The following is a 19,728-nucleotide window of genomic DNA, read 5'->3' as shown; positions in this document are numbered from 1 at the left end:
ACTATTTTAGTTAACAATTAAGCATCGACTTTGATGAAGATTTGTAAGTTTTGCAAACAGTGCAACGCCTGGTTATAATGGTAAAATTTAAGATAATTTTATTTTCGAATGTCAGCTTTTGGGATGTTGCATCAATTGTCCAGAAATAAAAAGTCATTTTATTGCGTTTGAAAAAAGGCGAAGATAAAAATCCTAAGATTTTTTTATCCTTAAATTGTGTTAGTGAAGAATCCATTGGTTCGCTTTGGTTTTGTTGTTGTTAGCGTTTTGTTGTTGGGTTACAAACAGAAAATTAACATTTTTAATATTTTTCGACATAGGATTATCGCTTTAATTAACGCGTAGAAGAATTAAAATTTATAAGACTTTGTAATTTTCATCAGAAATAATTGGAATTCCTTATAAGATGTGTTAAATATAAATGAGCCGCGTCACGACAAAACCAACATAGTGCGTTTGCGACCAGCATGGATCCAGACCAGCCTGCGCATTCGCGCAGTCTGATCGGGATCCATGCTGTTCGCTATCAGTTTCTCTACTTGTAATAGAGTTGGTAAGCGAACAGCATGGATCCTGATCAGACTGCGCGGATGCGCAGGCTGGTCCGGATCAATGCTGGTCGCAAACCCATTACGTTGGTTTTGTCGTGACGCGGCTCAAATGAATACGGTTTGGTTGGTATCTGGACAAATATAAGCGGTTTTGTAACATTATTTTTTGTTTTAATCTTTTAGCAGAGCGTATAGAAATATACAAAGTTATACGATGTTTAATTGTTTTATTCTTACACGTTTATAAAGCTGCACGCCTCCAGATGAGCCAAAATATTTCAAGAAAATAAAAAAAGTCTTATATTGGTAGTCAAAAATTTCGACCACTGGGCCCACACTTCTTATTTTTGGTGCGTTTTTCTTACAATTATTTTCTATTCATTTATGAGAATTTCATATGATAGAAATAAAATAGGTCTACATAATTCCTTTTACAGTATTAAACAACATTATATTTTCATATTGGTTATTCCATCATGAGTAATACATAAAATTTATGACTTTTGAATCAGCTAGAATATTTAGACTTGACTTAGCTAGAATCTTAAGACTTGATTTAGCTATAATATTTAGACTTGATTTAGGTAGAATATTTAGACTTAACTTAGCTAGAATATTTAGACTTGACTTTGCTAGAATATTTAAACTTGACTTAGCTAGAATACTTAGACTTGACTTAGCTAGAATATTAAGACTTGACTTAGCTAAGCTAGAATATTTTGACTTGACTTAGCTAGAATCTTTTGACTTGACTAAGCTAGAATATTTAGACTTGACTTAGCTAGAATATTTAGACTTGACTTAGCTAGAATATTAAGACTTGACTTAGCTAAGCTAGAATATTTAGACTTGACTTAGCTAGAATATTTAGACTTGACTTTGCTAGAATATTAAGACTTGACTTAGCTAGAATCTTTTGACTTGACTTAGCTAGAATATTTAGACTTGACTTAGCTAGAATCTTTTGACTTGACTTAGATAGAATCTTTAGACTTGACTTAGCTAAAATCTTTTGACTTGACTTAGCTAGAATCTTTTGACTTGACTTAGATAGAATCTTTAGACTTGACTTAGCTAGAATCTTTTGACTTGTCTTAGCTAGAATCTTTTGACTTGAATTATCTAGAATCAATAGACTTGACTTAGCTAGAATCTTTTGACTTGAATTATCTAGAATCAATAGACTTAACTTAGCTAGAATCTTTTGACTTGAATTATCTAGAATCAATAGACTTGACTTAGCTTGAATCTTTTGACTTGAATTATCTAAAATCAATAGACTTGACTTAGCTAGAATCTATTGACTTGAATTATCTAGAATCAATAGACTTGACTTAGCTAGAATCTATTGACTTGAATTATCTATAGAATCAATAGACTTGACTAAGCTAGAATCTTTTGACTTGAATTATCTATAGAATCAATAGACTTGACTTAGCTAGACTCTTTTGACTTGAATTATCTAAAATCAATAGACTTGACTTAGCTAGAATCTATTGACTTGAATTATCTAGAATCAATAGACTTGACTTAGCTAGAATCTATTGACTTGAATTATCTATAGAATCAATAGACTTGACTTAGCTAGAATCTTTTGACTTGAATTATCTAGAATCAATAGACTTGACTTAGCTAGAATCTTTTGACTTGAATTATCTAGAATCAATAGACTTGACTTAGCTATAGAATCTTTTGACTTGAATTATCTAGAATCAATAGACTTGACTTAGCTATAGAATCTTTTGACTTGAATTATCTATAGAATCAATAGACTTGACTTAGCTATAGAATCTTTTGACTTGAATTATCTAGAATCAATAGACTTGACTTAGCTAGAATCTTTTGACTTGAATTATCTATAGAATCAATAGACTTGACTTAGCTAGAATCTTTTGACTTGAATTATCTATAGAATCAATAGACTTGACTTAGCTAGAATCTTTTGACTTGAATTATCTATAGAATCAATAGACTTGACTTAGCTAGAATCTTTTGACTTGAATTATCTAGAATCAATAGACTTGACTTAGCTAGAATCTTTTGACTTGAATTATCTATAGAATCAATAGACTTGACTTAGCTAGAATCTTTTGACTTGAATTATCTATAGAATCAATAGACTTGACTTAGCTAGAATCTTTTGCCTTGAATTATCTATAGAATCAATAGACTTGACTTAGCTAGAATCTTTTGACTTGAATTATCTAGAATCAATAGACTTGACTTAGCTAGAATCTTTTGACTTGAATTATCTAGAATCAATAGACTTTACTTAGCTAGAATCTTTGGACTTGAATTATCTAGAATCAATAGACTTGACTTAGCTAGAATCTTTTGACTTGAATTATCTATAGAATCAATAGACTTGACTTAGCTAGAATCTTTTGACTTGAATTATCTAGAATCAATAGACTTGACTTAGCTAGAATCTTTTGACTTGAATTATCTAGAATCAATAGACTTTACTTAGCTAGAATCTTTGGACTTGAATTATCTATAGAATCAATAGACTTGACTTAGCTAGACTCTTTTGACTTGAATTATCTATAGAATCAATAGACTTGACTTAGCTAGAATCTTTTGACTTGAATTATCTAGAATCAATAGACTTGACTAAGCTAGAATCTTTTGACTTGAATTATCTATAGAATCAATAGACTTGACTTAGCTAGACTCTTTTGACTTGAATTATCTATAGAATCAATAGACTTGACTTAGTTAGAATCTTTTGACTTGAATTATCTATAGAATCAATAGACTTGACTTAGCTAGAATCTTTTGACTTGAATTATCTATAGAATCAATAGACTTGACTTAGCTAGAATCTTTTGACTTGAATTATCTAGAATCAATAGACTTGACTAAGCTAGAATCTTTTGACTTGAATTATCTATAGAATCAATAGACTTGACTTAGCTAGACTCTTTTGACTTGAATTATCTATAGAATCAATAGACTTGACTTAGTTAGAATCTTTTGACTTGAATTATCTATAGAATCAATAGACTTGACTTAGCTAGAATCTTTTGACTTGAATTATCTATAGAATCAATAGACTTGACTTAGCTAGAATCTTTTGACTTGAATTATCTAGAATCAATAGACTTTACTTAGCTAGAATCTTTTGACTTGAATTATCTATAGAATCAATAGACTTGACTTAGCTAGTAGGTGTTGTATGATATGAACTGCATTTCTACATGGAAATTACTAGCAATTTTATTAGCAAAGCTACGCTCCAAAAGTCTGTGAAGCCAAACGAAAGTGGAAACACTGCATCGGAGTTGGAAGTTGAACATGAGTTTCACGCAACTGTTCGGACCTTCCCGTCACTTTTCGAATACGATCGTATCTTTTCGGCCCTTTCCGTCAAACTTCTGCAACATACGCAGATCTTATATCTCACTTCAGGCCATGAAACAAATATTTACATACAAAGCGGCACATTTATGGAATACATTTCCAACTGACATAAAACTACAAAGTAAATTGTCATCTTTCAAGGGTAAACTAAAGAGTTATTTAATAAAAAATACAGCTTAAAGCGCTAAAAACTTTAAACTGATTTTAATCAGAAATTTATATAGCTATCTATAGCGCTTTGTTTGTTAACATTGATTGATGATTGTATGTGCATACGAACTTAAATTACAAATTTCTATAAGTTATTATTTATAATCCTTAAAGATGCTATGTATTTTGTAAGAGTGTTTGTCGTCTTTATATTGTTGCTTATTGTTGTTTCTGTTTTCTGTTTATATATTTATATTTATGGCCATAGGAAATAAGTTGTATGTTTTTTATGCACTCTTAATATGTCACCTTCTCAGAATAAAGTTATTATTATTATTATGATTATGATTATTATGATTATTATGATTATTATGATTATTATTATTATCATTATAACGGATACGGTATTTCGGTCTTATACCTACGCTGAAAAAGTAAACCAAACTAAACTAAGCAAATAGTATGTAAATACTGGATTTTATTGACTAACTTAATATTCATAATATTGTGTAAAAATGTACATGTCCGCTTGAATTGAGTTAATTTATGTATTTAAAAGTAAACAGTACATTATTTATATGCTTATTATTATGTTTGTAGAAAAGGAAAGCTGTTGAATGGGTAATGAGTGTACGTCAATCGTGCTTAAATTGGTTCTAGTTGTCAGACATATTTTACCGAAATATGTATTATTATCATATATATCATTATAAAATATATTTTTTCCGCTATGTCGGATACATTAGTTACTTTATATACAAAGATTACATCCTCTGTTTTTGTTTACATCTGAAAACACGCGGTTGAGCTACTTTCAATCCGCATTAACTCTGAGATGATAATGTTCATTAGCCGAGGTGTTCCAAATGGTTTCACACATGCATGACGAAAATTTAAATGAAGATTTGGGTTGTAATGGCAATAGAAGAGTTAAATATTTATTAAAATAAGAAAACGTCAACAATGTGACACATGTGTTTTGTAAAATTTAATTCCTTTCGATAGAAATATATTAAATATTTTTTAAAAAAATAATTTATTTCAATAAATAAAATACAAGTCAGTTGATATCATACAGTATGTTAAATGCCCGATAGTTCAACTTTTTCTTTTCAACATGTAATATCTTTTATCAAGATGAACTGGTGCGTTTTCTTGGTCCCGAAATGAACCAGCAATTAATTCCCGCGTGCAGGGAAACACAACGCCGTCCCTTAAACAAAATAGTCCGCTGGAGTTCCGGCGAAGATGCGCTGCAAGAATACCGGTAGGAGACTCTGCTGTGATGAGGACATCGCATATTGAGAGAATATAAATATCTACCATGTTTATGAACGCTTTCAGTTTTTTCGGTGACTCAATTTCATCTTCATCTGCTTTATATAGCTTATCGAATTCTATGTGCACAAATGCTTCGTTGTTATCAATGACGTCATTGAACCTTTTCTCGAAACTGTCTTCAGAATGTTTGTTAACTCTATATATTTTATAACCGGAGTAGTTGTAGTTAGATTTAATAAAGTCTAAAACCCCGTTTGTTTTGATATCAGTATTTGCTTGCCCACTAAAACATATTAATCTATTATCACCGACCTTTTCTATTAAATGAGAATGAAGCATGTCTTTGAAGGACTGTGGTATCCTGAACAAACCCAAATGCACCAGTCTGTTGACGTCACATGCATGCATTCTGAACAGCCATGGCATCTTTGTATATGACTGACGATGCCTACGAATGTCTTGTATCCAATTCTGGTTCCCTGTTGATGTCATGAAATCCCTGTCAAAGGCTTGATTAAAGTTCATTTTCTGAAGCTTTCCTTCCAGAATATGCAAATCAGTCATGGCTCGATTCTGATTGGCTGTCGGAGCAACTATCATTCCGCCCGATTTGTTTAAAATCTCAGACATGTTCACCTTCCATTTGTAGCCGCGTTCTTCGTAAAGATCGAAAACTCGTGTTGATAAGACAGCAAATTTCCTCTCAGAAAGAACAGACAGAAGAAAAGCGGAAGTCAATCCGTATTCGTGCGCATTTTTGCGCGCGCAGCTTTGGTCACACATATAGATTATAGACCGATTGTAAACAGTCGAGAAGTTCGTAAAGTTATTAAAGAATTTGTTAAATGTTTTAACAATTGAATTTTCCAAATTTGTTCGAATTTCAATGGCACGTGCAATGCTATGGTTTGTCGCATCCACGTTCATTTCCTCTGTAAAATTTGATCCTTCACTGGCCTGCATAATACTGATTAGTATAAACATTGAAAATAGCCTTGCCAATCCGCAGCTGCCATGTTGAAACTGGAAAAAGGTAAAAAAAACACTAAAGAAGCAAGCGTCGACTAATGCTTTTATAATAAGAATCAGATCATGATCATCATCCTCGTATGCTCTCATTATAAAACTCATATTGATGATGATGATGATGATGATGATGATGAGTTTATGATGATGATGACGATGATGATGATGATGATGAGTTCATGATGATGATGACACAGGCACGACTATAACTGAAAGGCACAGGGGGGCTAAAGTTCCCTTGAAGCTCTGGCCTATTGAATTATTTCCTATCAATACAATTTAAGTTCTGGAAAAATGTTGATTTTTATTAACATATGCAAATAAAATGCATCAGTGGTCACCATTTAACATATAGATTTCATCTTTTGCAGAGAGCTCCCCCACCCCCCGCCTTTCCTCTGCCATCCCCTCGCTGCCGTTAGTGTTGTTTTATTTTAACCAGCCGAATTTTTTAAGTTTTTATTTATCCGTGCCTGTGATAATAATACAATGTGTAAGTAATATCTATAACTTGCATCATGCAAAAAAAAACATAGAAACACAAGAACAACGAAATACGGGATCTTTGCATCAGTTTAATGGTACATTATGCCTCAGAAACTCTTTTTTTTCTCAATTCTTTAGAAATGTCATGTGTCCAATAATGTTTTATCAATGGGTGTATAGAGCATATTAAATGTTAAACAACTGAAGAAAGAAACGCTGAATGTGCAGTAATGTGTGATGATGGCATCAAAAAGTTAACAAAGTAGTATTAATAGACTTCTATACAAAATACTCAGTCATTATGTTTTATACACATTGCCAAAGCAAAATAGTTTATCTTTGTGGCGAATGAGTATTTTTTTTTTTGGAAACTGTAATAAAATACCAAAAATATTTTTTTTTTTTTGAGAAATAAAAATAATGGAATTTCTGAGACACAATGTGCCTTTAAATTACGTAATAATTAAAGGGAACTTCATGAAAAATATGTCGGTTTTAATGATCATAAATACCTTGAAATACAATCTATGCATTATTTTGCAGTATCCACAATACAAAAAACTCAATGATATTAAAAACAAAACAGTTTAACTGAATTAAAAGTATATTAGTTTAAAAAGCATCCAGGAAGTTGTGGATGTACCCCGTCCCCTCGGGCTTTATGTGTGTCAAGCTGACATGCCATTGAATAATGCAAGTAACTGAATTAAATAAAATTGAAAAGCTATCATATACATTTGTATATACATAATTGAAAAACTTGGATGCCATTTTTTCAGCCGTTTCATTTATCTCTTAGGTTTATGGCAAATTACATAAAACATTGTGGTGTGAGAAGGGGGCGTGGTACGGTGGGAGAGCTAAAAGGGAATAATCAAAGTATGGCGTTTCGTTTCCTATTTTTATATTAAAATTATGCGACAAATGCCTAACGCATGCTTTTTTAAATTAAATAAATCCACTTTAAAGGCAAACTAGACTTTATTAAATTATCACTCATATATTTTATAAACGCCCGGCCTTATATAAGTTATATATAACCTTTATCAAAGTACAACCACGGATTTATATTACATGCATATTATATTGTAATATAAATCCGTGGTATAACGCACAATTCCAGTACAGTTACATGTACTACATCGTTAAGAAATCTTTTGATTTTAATTTGGTTCATTATTTTCTAGGCCTATATCAATTCACCTATGTGCGTTTTGTTTTCTCTTTTTATGAATAGAATTTATAAGATTGTTGAAATCAAAGACATAAAATACATTGGTTTAGTAGTTCATTGGTTTAAAATACTTGTAAGATAATTTGTTAACAATAACGTTTAATCGATCCTCGGACTTAAATTACATGTAATTTTATGTAATTATACCTCTGGCATAGTTGAACTATGTTACAGTATAGACATATCTATACGTTTTGCGCTATATGCGCGTTGTGACAGCGACGGATAGATATATTCGCCATTGTATTACATTTTTAAACTTCCGGTATTTTGACCAATGATATTGTAGAATTTTAGAAGTAACCAATCAAAACAAATTGATTTTTTAAACACCTGCGAAGATTCCGAGTGAAGGAGAAATCTAGAATTTTAAACGCTTTTCTTCTCGTTAGATATTTCCACAATGTCTGCGAAAAATATTTACTATTCTGACAAATATACAGACGAAGCCTACGAATACAGGTATTTTATCCGCACAGAAAAAAGCATGTGTTTCATCTTTGGTTGTGCCTTCGGCATGTTTTCAAGCTTTGTGTCTGGACGAGTTGATTAATAAATATGCTGTCTAGTCTAGTATGTTTGATCATTAGTTTGTTCTAACTAATCACTGATGATGACCGATAAAAGCTCGTAGTGAATCAGCTACAAACTCCTGATTCGTAGGTCCTGTGTTCAAAATCGGTAAAGGTTAACTCCAGCAGTGTCCAGTAAATTATGCACAAGTCACTGAATGACTGATTAAGCTGAATCAGCCAGGCTTTAAAACATTCAGTCCCAATAAAATCTTCCATGGCCTTTTAGTCTACACGAATTTGGCCTTACTCGGAGTTTATTTAGGAAAAATTATGGCAAAAATTGCTATATTTGAAAGTAAGAACACGCTGTAAGGAGGCGGAAATTCATGTCGTTTAGTTTCCAATTTGGACAAGTGGATTTCTAATTTACTAATAATTAATACGGCAAGTAAGAAATCTTCAAGTACATCAACGAAACATGTAAGTACAAAAGAAATACTATTCCTTGTCATCATACCTTACTGTGGTGGCTGATTTGGAATGTTGGCACCAGCGACAACAGGACAAAGCGCCAAACAGCACGTTGTCGGACTTGCGTCTTCCAGGCTTAGCGAAACTGCTGAAAAACTTTCGATTCTTGTCTGACCGAAAGAACTTTTGTCTGACAGAATTTTTTTTCCAAATATCTATGTATATGGTAATAGTATATTTATACCTTTGTGTTTTTTTTTAAAGACATAGCAACTTTTAAAGATTTGCAACACAATTTTATTCTCTTAAATAAAACATCAGTTTATCCAGATTGATGGACTCTGTCTGAAAATCGAAACATTCATGATCAAAATCATCATTATCATAATCAGAGTCCTTATCACACAGCATGTCAATAGAGTAAGTGCCATCGTAATAATGCAGTAACACCGACATTTTCTTCCGAGTACAAGGTCGTTGAAAGTGGAATGTATCTAGAATTTGATTGGACACTTATATCAAAACTCGTTTTACATTTTTTTTATTCAAGGGGGAAACTCGGTCTTGATCGGTATTGGATATATCCCGGTATACATACCAGGCATAAGGTCCGGAACTCAGAAAAAATATCGGACCGGGCTGATTTTTGCCGGCATGTCCCACGGTCCGGCAACTTTCGCGAAGCCTGGTCTTCTCATTCTGTCCCTAACGATGTCACATTGTCACTTGGTTCAAATCGAAGGATTGGCTTATAAGCCAAGCGACCGAGTGACATCACAACAATGGTCCGTTTGGCGTCCTTTGCTAGTAACAAGACGACAGCATGACAACTTGCCGTTTGTCGTGTTGTCCCTAGGGACAAGACGATGATGATAATGATATAGGGTGCGTTGTTGCTATCAACAACATAACACGCAATGTACCAAATCAGCCACCATACCTTACAGACCTCTGAAAATTAAATCTAGTGTTCAAACTAGGGCTGTCATTGAATATCGCGATATCGATATATCATCGATATTCATCATCCGATACAACATCGATACACACTTTCACATATCGATACAAGCTAAAAAAAAATTATTTCTGGTAGTTAATATACCTCTCTATTTTGGCTTATAAGAGAAGTCACTTATTTCTAGCTTTCTTGGCTAACTTGAACTTTAAACTCCATTTCAAATGTCAGTGAAAAAAACAAACTCTGTAGTATTTGTAAAGTGTAATTGTAAAGTGTAATACAAGCATGCATAACACCATGATCCCAAATTATAACACATATATAAATGTTTTTCATTGAATCTACTGTCAAAGTCGATATATAGATGTATCGTCGATATAATTTGTCTATCGATATATCAATACAAAAGTTTCCATCAATGACAGCCCTAGTTCAAACTAGGCAAGAAAAGGCAGAAAAAGTCATTTTTACCTCCAAAAATAAGTTGTGTGATATTTTTACAAGGCATGATGATGAAGAAATTAGTTTTGAATTATATCAAATTTCAATATTATAAATTGTGAATCAATATTGTATTGATTGCAGACTTCCCGAAATACGTCGGTCCGACGGACATGTCCGATAAATTTTGATCAGGTCCGACAATTTTTTATTCCGGATCGGTCCGACTGTCCGGCTTTTATCCAAGCCGCATGTATACAAAATGGCGTCGCTAAAGGTGCCAAACCTTGGAAAAACCGAAAACCTACGTCAGAAGAGTGCACAGAAAAGCAATAAAATGATGAAAATATTAGACCTGAGACAAAATTTAATGAAAAATGAAAGCAGAACCATGAATCATTGGTGTATGACAGGGACGAGATGAAAATGCGATGTACGGATTGTGCCGATTTTTACGGCGAAAAAGTAAAAAACAAAAAGTGTCTTAGAAATACAAACACAAGTTTTTCTTTGATTTTGATCAATTTTATTTGGTCCGACAGATTTTATTTCGGTCCGACAGATTTTCATGGTTTGTCAGACCGAATGTCTGACAGTTTTTTTCAACTTTCAGGAAGTCTGTGATTGTTGTATAATGATGATATATCTATAAGGCGATCCAAAATTAATTGACATGTTAGTTTAAATATGTTTATTTTCTACATCTACATTGTACGTCGGCGCAATCACACTTGATTATGACGCGACGGGTGGTGCTAGGTCAAGAAAAAGAAATATACAAGAAATGATAGAAAGTAAGAAGAGGTTGGATAGTACAAAGATAGAGATATAGACAAAAGTATGGCCAGCTATATTTCGCCTCTTTAACCCAACCTCTCCGGTTACGGTGGCCGCTGCCGGCACAGCCTTGGGATATCACTAGTGGGTACTTGTAGCTGGGCCCCTAAGGCGACTTAGAATGTGAGGGCTGATAGCCCCTGCTTGAAGGATACCAAGTCAGGAGCCTCTGCAACGGAGGCAGGTAAGCTGTTCCATATCGTGGCTGTAACGAGGGAAGAAGGAGTTCTTGTAGTACGATGTAGATGTGATGGTAGATTGAACTTCTTGGAGTGGTCACTTCTAGTGCGGCTCGGGGCAGGGGTGAGATAATCGCTGACTGGTATGTTCCCACAAGGTCATTGGTGATCTTGAACATCATGGTCAGCTGGGCTTGTCCGTCGTGACTCTAATGTCTCCCACTCCAAGTGTTGGATCATTGAGGATACGCTGCTTGTGTTGTGGTACGGTTCGTCACATTATCTTGCAGCTCTCCTCTGGACCATCTCGAGCTTGCGTGTAAGGTCCTTGGTATAAGGGTTCCAGATGGTGGAGCAATATTCAAGGCCTGGTCGCACAGTGACATGTAGGCTGCGCTCTTGACCCTGTTCATCAAGTGCTGATGGCGCCTCATATAACTGTTGTGTCGAAGGAGCCGAGTGTGCTGATTGCCCTTCTTGATGGCACGATCTTGTCCAACACACTGTTGATTGCCAGGAGAGGTTTCCAGACATATGGAGCTCAAGCAGAGGACTTGGTGGGACGCGGTCGAAGGCTTTGCTGAAGTCCAGCACAGCGAGGTCATGTTGTTTACGCCTGTCCATGGACTTGATGAGCTCGTCTGTCAGCGTTAGTAGCTGGGTTTCGCAGCTCCGCCTTCTTCTAAATCCATGCTGGCTGTCGGTGACAATATTTTAATTGTCAATATGGAAGGCATTCAATTTGAATTGTTATGATTTATAAATAATCATATATTTTATATAATTAATAATTTGACAAAAGAGTAACATGCACAGGTTTACTATTAAATAACTATTTTGCATTGTAGTGCATGTGGTGTTTCTGTTGTTGTTGTTTGTTTTGTTTTTTCAGACAAGAAATATTAAAGATGATTTATATTTCCTAATTTCATTTCAGACATGTGATGCTTCCTAAAGATATAGCAAAGCTGGTCCCAAAGACTCATCTGATGTCCGAATCTGAATGGAGAGATATTGGTGTACAGCAAAGTCATGGATGGATACACTACATGAAACATGATCCAGGTTAGCTTAATTCATTAATTCTTTAAGCATAACAAGGCTTCCATAAGTGGAACTTGCAGGGCTTCCATTAAGTTGCTATTGAAGTCAGGGACTGCAATCTCTTGATATTGGAAGTCACATTTTATAGGTAAAGAAGGAAAAGTATTAGATTTTAGAAGTCACAACAGGCATCAAAAAATATTTTCAAAGTCACTCGTCCTGCAGGACGAGTAGTTTCTAAATCCAATGTGCAGGCAACATTTTTCTACTCGTCCTGCATTAAGTTCTCTTAAATTCTACTCATAATTACGAGCAGACAAGTGGAATTTTCGATTTCTGCACAAGCCAAAATCAAGAAGGAGCTTCCATTGAAGGAGCCCTGCTGGAAGTTTGGGAGTCATTTACCCCTGATTTAGGCTTGTGACTTCCAAAATATAATCCTTTCCTTCTTTACCTATATAATGTGACTTCCAGTGTCCCTGACTTCCAAACTTTGGAACTTAATGGAAGCCCTGCATAAGCTACCCTTACCTTGCTTGTGGTAACAGATTGTACCAGCGTTACCAGTACAGACCAACCAGCATTTCCATCTGATCATGGTCTCTGTTATTTAGTCAATTTAATTTTGAAATTTTTTCTTAAACTGATGGAAGAGTTTAGTCTTGATCAACATGTCCATTTCACTTTTTATACACCCGTTTAAAAAATGGGTGGTACTATAGTTTTCCCCTCTGGCGGGCAGGGGTTCAGGTAGTATTTTGACTTCCATACAAAATACTATATCACTACGATTGTACTAGTCGCCTAAAAGCAACAGAAGAAAAAGATGGTTCAGGTAATTATTAGTCAATGAGAAACTATCAATGTACATGTACACTGAAAATTAAAAAAAACTTCTGTGAAATAAAAGCATTTTAGGGTCATAATGGACCTTCAAAAAATATGTACTGGTATACTTTCATGCATTCATGGCATTGTTTATTATAATATATGTCTAATATCATTGTTTCTCTTTTCTTCAGAGCCACATATTTTACTATTCCGACGTCCTTTACCTCAGTGCCAGCAATAAAAGTCATAAAAACATTTTATATACTCTCTGATTCCAAGAGCAAGTTGTGATTTTAAAGTTTCCATCCAGTATACAGAATCTTATCCCGCATATGTCATAATATTATTGTGTATAATATTATTGTGTATTTAATATGTGTGTGTATGTGTTTTGGAAGATACGATTCAGGACTTGGCACAAGATCAAATATTTTGTTGAATCACATGCAATCGGAAATATTTCACCTTTGCATGAAGTGATAATGGTTTTCAATGTTGAATCAGCAAGACAGTGTCATTAAATCTGTGTTTAATAGTTAGTGTTGGAATAAATATGTTTGGAAAGATACATGGAGATCATGTTCAAAATCTGGCAAATAGAGCTTCAATATAGATATAGATGACTTGAAATTGGATTGGTTACAGTAATAATGAGTAAACAGCAGCATCCAATCAGAATGCATGACACATTGGTTACAGTAAACAGCAACATCCAATCAGAATCCAAGACAAATTAGTTACAGTAAACAGAAACATCCAATCAGAATCCAAGACACATTGGTTACTGTAAACAGCAACATCCAATCAGAATGCATGACACATTTTTCACATTTGACATCCTACAGGGATACAATATTCAGTGCCTTTATATATATTTTATTGCATATGTTTAGTCATTCAAAGATGAAATATTTCTGATAATTATTATTTTAATGATTGTTTTTTTCTTTTCTTTTTTTTTCTTAATAAAAAAGAGATGACTACATTAACTGTAATCAAGAATGCATTTATTTTTATTATGAAACTTTTTTAAGTCACCAGATTAATTAAATTTTCAATAAAATGAATTTTGTAGTCACTGCTTCAATATAGCTTTGATTTGTTTACATGCAATTGTTTTTTTAAATGTGGTCAACTTAAGCGAGTTTTTTTTTTATTTTTCCAAAGAGTTTTTTCTCCAAACTTTATATTGCTTGTAAAGTCATAAAATGTGCATAAGTGTGACAAAACCAAAAGTATTGTAGCATATATGAAACTATGCTTGAATTAAGATGTGCAGGTCTAGTCTTTTAGCTAGTATCATTCATTCCATAAGTATTCTTATTTTGACAGGGATCACTGTTTTCTAAATGAACACTGTTTATCAGGAATAATGTGAATAGACAGTGCTCTTATGCAATAGAAATATTGAAAAAAAATTACGCCAGTTTTCTATTTTTCGTTTAAAACCATACTACATGTATTTACTTGAGGTTTTGATTTATTTAGTATAACCGCATGACAATATAATGTACTCATCAAAAATCTCAAAATTTATATTTTGTATAGTGTTATAAAGTATAGATTCAGTCATTTTGTTTTTCTGTGTACAGTATATTTTAAGCCATGCAAGTTATTCATTCTATACATCAAAATAAGAGGAAAATGGTGAAGTACAACATGTATGTCAACTCGAGAGCTGGTTGGGGTTATTTATTCTCTACCGGTTTTCGGTTCTATAGAACCTACATCAATCTATTCTTGTATATTTAGTTAGGCTTATAATATTGTTGAGTGTTGTTTGTCCATAAAGAATTCTTCTACGATTATCAAAATTTACATAATTTAGTGCTAAACTTGTTTAGGAATAATTGGTTTATATTTTTATAAACTTAATTGTAATGTCTGTATATAAATTGAAATTGATGTTCTTAAAGCTCTAAGAATTATCCATGTAACCTATGAGAATGCAGGAACAGAAATTTTTGAGTGTCGACAATATGCCTTCACAATATACACCAGCTCATTATGCAGTTATATTCAGTTTGTTACTAGGTGTTTTACTGTCAGATGACAATCTTCTAAAGTTTCCTGTGTGATAATTTGGGTTGTCATTTACACTCATAGAATCAACCACTTGTCCCTCACCGCTGTGGGTTCGAATCCCGACAGGGACTTTGGATTCTTTCATGTGAGGAAGCTATCCAGCTAGTTTACGGGACGTCGGTGGTTCTACTCAGGTGCCCTTTCGTGCCTCGTGCCTGAAATAATGCACAGAGGGGCACCTGAGGTCTTCCTCCACCAGTAAAGCTGGAATGTCGCGATATGACCTATACTGTGTCGATGTGACGTAAAACCCAAAACAAACAAAATACCCATAAAATCAGAAAGGGTCATATTTCTATAAAGATGCTAGTTGGATAAGTCCATTATGCAAATTCAGGGCATTAAAGACGCATTATGCCTCAGAAATGAATACTTTTTTCCTTTGGAAAGGGCAAACATGAGTTTTATAATGATTAAATAATCGTTTTAGAGCATGTTATTTGCTTATTACTCAAAGTAAATAGCACTGAATGTTAAAATTTTTGTCATTAAAGTAGCAAAATGCAAACAAATTTGTATTTTGACTTCCATACAAAATGCTAAAACACTAACTATATTTTATCCCTGAAAACAGCAGAAGCAAAATATGATTCAGGTTAATTGGCCAATTAGTAACTGTTTGGAAACTAAAAACTGAACATCAAAATATAAATTAAAATCAAAGCATTTCTGAGGAATAATGGACGTTTGAAATGTTACTTTTTACAATTTTGAAACAATGATGATATGTAACTATTATAGTTCACTTGAAATAATATTATGTATATATATTTTTCCATTGTCAGACCAAGAGTTAAAGGGACCAATATAAAAAGTTGTGATTATATTTGTTTCGGAAGCTCTTAAAAAGTGAGAGCTTATAAATGCATTGTATCTAACATAAAAAACTATATACTTTCAATGTATATATTGTGATGTTACATGCTTATCTTGTTTTCTCCCTAAGTTTCTGTCTTCCTCGGGATTTACTCTAACTCTCTGTTCAATATTTTATGTGTGATTCTTTCATATGTAAGTAAAATGTATGTAGTAATAGGAAAATATATACTCCGTCTTACCTATTTTCTGTAATTTGTACCCATATTTTTCTCTCTTTGAGGAACATTGATTATTGTTCAATTTCTGTACATAACCACTGGACATAACCATATGTACAATTTGTTTTATTTTTTGCCAAGGGAAGCAACTTCTACAGTAGAATTTTGTTATAAACCATATAACATATAACAACTAAGAGAAAACTCAATAGAGTCAAATTGTGCTAATATTTCATTGTAAATTTAATGATTTATTTTTTAATCTCAAAAGGTATATGCTACTGTTGAGTAAATCATTTATAATCATTATTCTATCTCAGTGTCTCTGTGATACTACTGTAATAGTAAAATTGGACATTGTAAAATTTGACAAACTTCTAAGTGTTTATGTTTTCGTCAGATTTGTTTTATTAGTTATTTGAAATATTCAAGTCAGCTATTTTGATATAAATTTGTAGGTATGTCTTTTTCATAAGAAAAGATCCTTATTCAAAATGTTTTGAATTAAGTATGAATTAATTGAAATTTATCCTGAGGAAAAAGGACTGCTTGCTAAGGTGTATTGAATTTAAATGATATATCTTAGACTTTGTTAATTCTTTTGGTATAGTCGTTTCATACATCATTATGTATTAAATCATAGATGCAAGAATGGCAAATTTGTCAAAACCCCAAAGATATGTTCAGCATTTTTTATGTATTGATGATTATTACACAGAATGATGATGTCATAGATGACATCACATGTTGATTTGTGTACCACTGAGTAACTTTGTATTGTTACTTAATGGACAAAGTTTATTATTCTATTCAAATACTGTTTGTATATAAAACATTTCATTTACTTTATGTCTTGTGTTTGAATATGTGAAATAAATTTTGTTTGCATTAACTATGTAGTTATTTTATATGTTATTGTAGCAAGTCTTTGGTATCAAGCTGGTAACTTTATGGAAGGCCAGTGTTTTTTACTGGGTACATGTCTATGGCTTGAATTATATATACTACAGGGACATGTGAAGTTTCCTCATCAATAAGTCTGTATTTTTGCCTTGTAAAAAGTATACAATGAAGTCAATTACATGTAAATCATGACTGTCATAGAAAGAGAATGATGTTCAAAGAATAATGAAGATATGATTTGTTTAGGTCAGTGTAAGATCAGAATTATTTCACTGAGTGAACATTTAGTGCTCAAGGTGAAATATATTTCGATCTTACACTAAACTAAACAAATTTTCTTTTTAGCTCACCAGAACCGAAAGTTCAGGGTGAGCTATTGGTATCAAAGGGGAATACTCACGCATCTGGCGTCATGTGTCAACAATCGTCTTCTCTGAAACTACTGAGCAGATTTACATAAAATTTGGTCTGTAGTATCCTTGTGACAGTCACACTTAGACTTGCTCATGCCATTACAATTGGTCCCTTTTAGGGATCAACAGAGCTAAAAATAGAAAACCTTTAAACATCTTCTAATAAATTAAATGATGGATGATCACCAAAATGTCTGTAGCATTCTTAGGTAGTCTTGTATCAAATTTGCTCATTTTAATTTGATTGGCCCCTTTTAGGGGTCTCTAGAGACATCTTCTACAGAACTAATTGATGGATGATCACCAAACTTTGTAGCATTCATAGGTAGTCTTTTATCAAGTTTGCTCATATTAATTTGATTGGCTCCTTTCTAAAGCTAAAAGTAGAAATACCTCTAAACGTCTACTTCTACAGGACTGAATGATGGATGATCACAAAATTTTGTCCGTAGCATTCTTAGGTAGTTTTTAATCATGTTTGCACATATTACTTTGATTGGTTCCTTTTAGGGGCCGCTAAAGCTAAAAATAGAAAACCTTTGAAAACCCCTTGAACATCATCTCTTACTGAAAAAATTGATGGATGATTACCAAACTTTGTAGAGTTCTTAGGTAGTCTTTTATTAAAATTTGATTGGCCCCTTTTAAGGGTGGCTAAAGCTAAAATTAGTAAAAATAGAAAATTCTTTGAACATCATCTACTGAAATAATTGATGGATGATCACCAAACTTTGTAGCATTTTTAGGTAGTCATCAAGTTTGCTCATATTAATTTGATAGGCCCCTTTTAGGGGCCGCTAAAGCTAAAAATAGAAGTATCTTTAAACGTCTGCTTCTACAAACTAATTGATGGATGATCACCAAACTTTGTCTGTAGCAATCTTAGGTAGTCTCTTATCTTTTACTGAAAAGCAGTTGTTTCTGATGAGCGACTCTGGGCCATCATGACCCTCTTGTTATTATATGCAAAGAAACATTTAAATATACCTATTTAACCTATTTCTAAATGAAAATCTTTTACGAAATAACATCATAAAGTTGGTTTCCAGTACTGTGTGCGCTGGTATTTCACTGAAACAACGTAACGGCTTAAATTCAAAACGGTGAAAAATATCAAATTGATATTTTCACTGTTTTAAACAGTGGAATATCAGTTTTATAATTCACTGATATATTTGTATAAACCACCGAAAAGCATGTAATAAGTTTAAGTACTATTTTGTCAAGAATTGATGGATGCACAGTTTCCTGATAAATGGAATGGTGACTCAAGTTTAAATAAGGGTATTTAGGGTCTAGAACTAGGTCACACGACCCAAATACACTCTAGAGGTAATTATTTTCAACCCAAATATCCTGAAAATTTGTGAAAAAGGCTGCTTTGATCATTTCTAGGTCAAGTTTGAACATGGGTAATCTGGGATCAAATGGGTCATCAGGGGTAAAAAAAACTAGGTCACAGAGTCCAATGAAAAAGCCGTGTTAACACTAAAACACTATTTTGTAATATTTTCAGCCCAACTATCCTGGAAATTTGTCAGCAAGGTTGTTTAAATGATTCCTGGCATAAGTTTGAATATAGGTCATCTGAAATCAAAAACTAGGTGACAGCCCATATATGGAAAAGCCTTACACATGAACGTTAAAATATCCGTTTAAAATTAAGACATTTTATTTCTTTTCCATTCATTTCTAACAACATTAATTAAGAGCCTTAATAATCAGGTGAGCGATATAAGGTCATCATGACCCTCTTGTTACACTTTTGATTGGTTAAAGGCCCACCACTGCATCTCTAAAATGCTATTTTTATTTTTCAAAAGCTCTTATTGTCGTTGTCCCGTTACAGTTATTAATTAACATATCCTTAACAGGTCTGTTTGCATAACAGGGACGTTCAAAATTACAAAAAATAAAGTCAAT

At 33.1% G+C, this 19,728-nt stretch overlaps 2 protein-coding genes across 2 annotated transcripts; one reads left to right on the top strand and one right to left on the bottom strand.

Moving 5' to 3' along the window:
• Positions 1-5,045: 5,045 nt before the first annotated feature.
• On the bottom strand, positions 5,046-7,504 carry LOC132751324 (uncharacterized). Its single transcript, XM_060741488.1, has 2 exons — positions 7,370-7,504; positions 5,046-6,368 (listed from the first exon to the last, which is right to left on the bottom strand). Exons 1-2 carry the CDS (start codon positions 7,388-7,390, stop codon positions 5,163-5,165), a joined length of 1,227 nt encoding a protein of 408 aa, XP_060597471.1. The 5' UTR covers positions 7,391-7,504; the 3' UTR covers positions 5,046-5,162.
• Positions 7,505-8,393: 889 nt separating this feature from the next.
• On the top strand, positions 8,394-14,379 carry LOC132751316 (cyclin-dependent kinases regulatory subunit-like). Its single transcript, XM_060741478.1, has 3 exons — positions 8,394-8,553; positions 12,430-12,557; positions 13,559-14,379. Exons 1-3 carry the CDS (start codon positions 8,495-8,497, stop codon positions 13,606-13,608), a joined length of 237 nt encoding a protein of 78 aa, XP_060597461.1. The 5' UTR covers positions 8,394-8,494; the 3' UTR covers positions 13,609-14,379.
• Positions 14,380-19,728: the final 5,349 nt, after the last annotated feature.

The sequence above is a fragment of the Ruditapes philippinarum genome, unplaced genomic scaffold (assembly GCF_026571515.1).
Source record: "Ruditapes philippinarum isolate M1 unplaced genomic scaffold, ASM2657151v2 ctg3497_1_1_1_1, whole genome shotgun sequence".
Taxonomy (NCBI): domain Eukaryota; kingdom Metazoa; phylum Mollusca; class Bivalvia; order Venerida; family Veneridae; genus Ruditapes; species Ruditapes philippinarum.
Note: the sequence above shows the minus strand (reverse complement) of the source record. Positions and strands in the feature narration are given on the sequence as shown.